The sequence below is a fragment of the Silene latifolia genome, chromosome Y (genome assembly GCF_048544455.1).
Source record: "Silene latifolia isolate original U9 population chromosome Y, ASM4854445v1, whole genome shotgun sequence".
NCBI lineage: Eukaryota > Viridiplantae > Streptophyta > Magnoliopsida > Caryophyllales > Caryophyllaceae > Silene > Silene latifolia.
Window position 1 is genome coordinate 435,323,629 of NC_133538.1, and position 5,850 is coordinate 435,329,478.

At 46.1% G+C, this 5,850-nt stretch overlaps 1 protein-coding gene across 1 annotated transcript; it reads left to right on the forward strand.

Moving 5' to 3' along the window:
• The first annotated feature begins 1,934 nt into the window (after nt 1-1,934).
• On the forward strand, nt 1,935-5,043 carry LOC141632614 (uncharacterized). The gene is made up of 5 exons (XM_074445146.1): nt 1,935-2,447; nt 2,529-2,823; nt 3,460-3,824; nt 3,933-4,210; nt 4,914-5,043. Exons 1-5 carry the CDS (start codon nt 1,935-1,937, stop codon nt 5,041-5,043), a joined length of 1,581 nt encoding a protein of 526 aa, XP_074301247.1.
• The last annotated feature ends 807 nt before the right edge of the window (nt 5,044-5,850 follow it).

Sequence of the window (5,850 nt, forward strand, 5' to 3'; positions counted from 1 at the left end):
TCAGGCCTAAACCAATGAATCCAATGAACATAGGAAGAGTCTAAATAAAATGAACCCCCGGGATAGAACTGTTAGGAGCACACTAAAGGTAAGGGATGAGTTAGGGGCCCCCTCACACCGAACCATTGGCCCTCTCAGTTTGACCCGGGAACCCTGAGTGTATATGAGAGAAAGGGTAGAAAAATTACATGATGTTGAGCATGAATTCATATATCGTTGCCTAAGTGTTAACTGATTGATATATTAATTGTTGCATAAAAGAGTTGATGGGAGGTTGTGGCATAATACTTTGCATGTTTTAAAGTTGATTCATACTTATATCTCTATAAAGTTTGTGTTAGAATGCTATGTCTAGTGATATGCGGTTATATGATCCCTAAACCATGCTAGGTAGACAAGTAGGGTAAGAAGTGATAGAATTGGCTAGAGTTGCCAATGTTATTTTGTGTTGCAGCTAATTCCTAAAATTTTCTTATAGTCATGCCTCCAAGAAGGGACACAGCTGTAAACATCACCCAGGCAGAGTTAGATCAGCTACGGGCTGAGAATGAGGCCCTAAAGGCCAAAAGAATTGATCCTGCTAAGATGAGTACCACAGTGGCGAGGCATAATCCTACCATCTTCACTGGGGAAGGGGAACCTCACTTGCTGGGTGAGTGGTGTCGGGAATTCACCAACCTTTTTGAGCTGATTGCTTGTCCGGAGGAGCTGCAAGTGGACCAGGCTGCCCACTATCTTAGGGCCACGGCTGGAGAATGGTGGATCAGGAACAAGGCGGAGATCCGACATGTTGCTAGGGACATCGAGGAGGGTTATGTGTCTTGGTTAGAGTTCCAAGCGATACTGACGGACCAGTTCATGCCAGAGTTCAGGAAAGCTAAGCTCAGGGAGGATTTTGATACATTTCAGATGACAGAGGACATGACAGTGGACACTTATCACAGGAAATTCCGACTGTTGGCTTCATACATCGACGAATTTGCTAGGGATGAGACCATGCTGGCTATGAGGTTTGAGAGGGGACTGACGGTGGATATCAAGAAGAGGCTCACGGCAGCTCCACCTACCACCGTTCAGGACATCTACCTGAGGGCTGGTGCTGCTGAGAGGCTCTCCGAGCAGATCAAGGAGGATAAGAAAGGAAAAGCTGAGAAGAGGAAGCCGGAAACTGTCAGTGATAATACTGGGGCCAAGAAGCAGAATTCAGGCAAGTTCGGTGGATACTCCACCAATAGTGCTCCTGGGGGGATGAGGAATCAAAGCGGAGGCAGTTACAGAGGTGCTAGTAGTGGAGGTAATGCGCCCAGGGTCACCTGTTATGGCTGTGGAAAGTTGGGACACAAGAAGTGGGAATGCAGAAGTTCTGGAGGAAACCAAGCTGGGGGTTTCCGGACACCTACATCTGGATACAGCGGATCTCGTACAGCGGGATCAGGGTACAACAACTACCGTGCTCCTAACACTGGCTATGGAGGAGGTGCCCGATCTGGGGCAAGTAACAGTTATCAAGGAAGCTACAACAACTATCAGAACCGTAGCCAGCAAAACCAGCCTAGCGGGGGTGGTAACTTCCAGAGGAACCAGAACGAGGGGAGCAAGCAACCCATTATCGCTTCATCGAGTCAGTCTGGAGCTAAGTCCAGTGGCAAGCTCTTTGCCATGGAAAAGGAAGCAGCAAAGGAGGATGCCCATGTCGTGACTGGTACATTTCTTGTCAATTTTAAACCCACATTCGTGTTATTCGATTCTGGTGCCACACATTCATTCATATCTAGGGAGCATGTTAGAGCCTTGAACCTTACTGCATATGATAGAGTCGTTGATTCTGTTATAGTGATAGGATCTATACTAGTGTACCTATTCAGATTGGGGAGGTTGTCTTTCACTGTGACCTTATAGAGTTTCCATTGGGTGGTTTCGAGGTGATTCTAGGGATGGATTGGTTGGGAAAGTACAAAGTTTTCATTGACTGTTACCAAAAGAAAATATCACTGAGAGGACCTAAGGGAGTCAGAGTAACTTACAAGGGATACATGGTCAAACCTAAAGTCAAATTTATTTATGTAAATACCCTAAAATCGAGTCTGAGGAAGGGAGACCAGTTGATCTTGTGTCAGATGTGGGATAGAGAGTCTGAGACCCCTAGGATTTCTAAGATACCTGTGGTGAGAGACTTTGAGGGGGTATTCCCGGAAGAGATTCCTGGGCTACCACCTAGGCGCGACGTCGACTTTTCCATTGATCTAAAGCCAGGAGATGAACCTATTTCTAAGCCACCATATCGTATGGGACCGAAAGAGATGGAAGAATTGAAGAAGCAATTAGATGAATTGGCTGAGAAGGGATATATTCGACCCAGTGTTTCACCTTGGGGAGCACCTGTGCTATTTGTCAAGAAAAAGGATGGAAGTTTGAGGCTGTGTGTGGATTACCGAGAGTTGAATAATGTGACTATCAAGAACCGTTATCCATTGCCAAGGATCGATGATTTGTTTGACCAATTGAGTGGAGCTGGAGTGTTCTTGAAGATTGATCTGAGGTCGGGTTATCACCAACTGAGGATAAAGAACGAGGATATTCCTAAGACTGCATTCAGAACCAGATATGGACACTATGAGTTCGTGGTCATGCCCTTCAGATTGATCAATGCGCCAGCTGTGTTTATGGACCTAATGAATCGGGTGTTCAGTCCTTATCTGGACAAGTTCGTGGTTGTGTTTATCGATGACATATTGGTTTACTCCAAAAATGAGGAAGAGCTCGAGGAACATCTAAGGATAGTACTGAGAACCTTGGCAGAGAATCAGTTGTATGCCAAATTGAGTAAGTGCGAGTTCTGGTTGAAGAAAGTTGCCTTTAAAGGGGCATGTGATTTCCAAGGAAGGGGTGTCAGTGGATCCTAGCAAGATCGAGGCTGTGACTAGATGGCAGAGCCCAAAGAATGTGGGCGAAATTCGAAGTTTCTTGGGACTAGCTGGATACTACAGGAGGTTTGTCAAAGATTTTTCGAAGATAGCAAAACCATTGACATCACTAATGAGGAAAGAGAACAGGTTTGTGCAGGATGAGGTTGTGAGAAGGCTTTCTTGACACTTAAAGAGCGCCTAACCACAGCTCCTATCCTTGCTTTGCCAGATGGGAATGATAACTTCGAAGTATATACTGATGCTTCCAAGAAAGGGTTGGGGTGTGTGTTGATGCAGAACGGGAAGGTAATCGCTTACGCTTCTCGACAATTGAAGACCTATGAGGAGAACTACCCTACCCATGACCTGGAGTTGGGAGCCGTAGTGTTTGCTCTCAAGTTGTGGCGACATTATCTCTATGGAGCGACTTTCAAGGTATTTTCTGATCACAAGAGTCTGAAGTATATCTATACTCAGAAGGAGCTGAACATGAGACAAAGGAGATGGATCGAGTTGATTGGTGACTATGACATGGACCTACTCTATCATGAAGGGAAGACGAATGTCGTAGCTGATGCTTTGAGTCGGAAGTCTATCCATGCCCTGATCAGTGCCAGATCCACGGTGAGGATGTTGGGTGAGCTAAGGAAGATGGGGATTTACATGATCCGACGAGGCGAGACCATTGGAGATATGACAGTTGAGCCAGAGTTGTACGAGGAGATTAGAGAGTTACAGAAAGAGGATGTTAGAGTTCAGAAATGGCGCAGTGCAGTGGAACAGGCGGGTGCAGAACCTTACTCTAAATTCAGTATTCATTCAGATGGGAGCTTGAGGTTTGGACAGAGGTGGTGTGTGCCAGCTAATGAGGAACTGAAGAGGAAAATTCTTACTGAGGCACATGCTACTCCTTATTCTGTACATCCTGGAGGGGATAAGTTATACAAGGACCTCAAGAAGACGTTTTGGTGGCCTAATATGAAAAAGGAAGTTGCTGAGTTCGTGTCTCGATGTTTGACATGCCAGAGAGTGAAGGGTGAACACAAGAGACCGGGTAAGGTTCAGCCGCTAGATGTGCCAGAGTGGAAGTGGGAGAGTATATCCATGGACTTCATCGTCGGGTCGCCTCGGACTCAGAGAGGTAACAACATGATTTGGGTGATCGTCGACAGGTTGCCCAAGTCAGCTCACTTTATTCCCATGAAAGATACTTGGAGTAAGGCTGAGTTGGCTAAGACTTATGTTCAGTACGTGGTAAAGTTGCATGGTGTGCCTAAAGCTATCGTTTCCGACAGAGATTCCAGGTTTCTATCCAAGTTCGGGGAATTGCGATCGTTGATGGGTACTCAATCAAGATGAGCACCGCTTTTCATCCTGCTACTGACGGTCAGACAGAGAGGACTATTCAGACCCTCGAGGATATGTTGAGAGCTTGTGTTCTAGAGTTTGGCGGATCTTGGGAAGACAGACTGGGGTTGATCGAGTTTTCTTACAACAACAGTTATCACGCTAGCATTGGGATGGCTCCATTTGAGGCACTTTATGGTAGGAAATGCAGGAGTCCTGTGTGTTGGGATGATCGATCCGACGCCTGTCGTTTTGGGGCCAGAGATGATTCAGAGATGGTTGAACAGTGCAGATTATTAGGCAAAAGATGAGAGCTTCCCGGGACAGACAGAAGAGCTATCGACACTAGGAGAAGTGACATTTCTTTCGAGGTGGGAGAGAAGGTACTACTCAAAGTGTCGCCGATGAAGGGAGTTATGAGGTTCGGGAAGCGAGGAATGCTGAGTCAGAAATTCATTGGACCTTATGAGATATTGGACAGAGTTGGAGAGGTGGCATACCGTTTAGCTTTGCCACCAGCGTTAGCGAGTTCACAATGTCTTTCATGTTTCTCGATTGCGGAGGTACTTGAGCGATCCATCACATGTGTTGAGTCCCGAGGTGATCGAGGTGGATGAGCGGTTGTCCTATCCTGGAGACACCTAAGGAGATTTTGGACAGGAAAGTGAGGAAGACCAGGAATGGAGAGACAGCTTTGGTGAAAGTCTTGTGGACTAACCACAATGTTGAGGAAGCTACATGGGAGACTGAGCTTTCCATGAAGGAAAGCTATCCACACCTGTTTACATGAGGTAAGTTTCGGGACGTAACTTTCTTTTTAGGAGGGTAGAATGTAACATTTTGTTTTATTGACCTAAATCCATGAGTTATCTACATTAGAAAGTCTGTTTTGGTACCCACATCGATGCTTGGAGGTTGATAGATGAGCGAACTTCGGGATGAAGTTCATTTTAAGGGGGGAAGACTGTAATACTCCGTATTTTATATGACTAATTAAGACGGGTTATATCGATATTTACGCTAAGCTATCTAATCGTGTTGATATCGTAAGATCGAGTTATTCGTAGACTTGTTGAGACGGGTTTAAGTGAACGAAGTCACGTTAGATAGCCCATGTACCCAATCACGTTACCCATGACCCATCTACCGTCTAACCTAATTTAACCTAAATTTTACCCTAGCTCTACAAAACACTCCTCTCTCACCCGCCTCCCTCACTTCGACGGCACACATTTTCACAATCACACAAATCGAGAGGAGAGATTGAACGTGGGTAGTGACAAAGCGCAGCGAGGAAGAGCATAGGGTGGTTGACGACGCTTTGAGGCGGCCTTAGTGGTGGTTTACGTGGCAGTTTAGGTAAGCAGTCACCCTTTCTTTTCCATTTTGTCGTTTGTCGGGTTGTAGTTGTTGTCACCGTGTGTCACAGGGAGGTGATATTGGTGGTTGGTGTCGGGGAAATTGTATTGGGTGGTTTGAGTCGCCCCTATTGGTGGCGGTTAGGGAGGTTTTAGGCGGTGGAAATGGCGGTAAGAGGCGTTATCGACATGGACAATCAAGCGGGTTAAACAGGGGTTTTCAGGCGGGTTTAGACGAT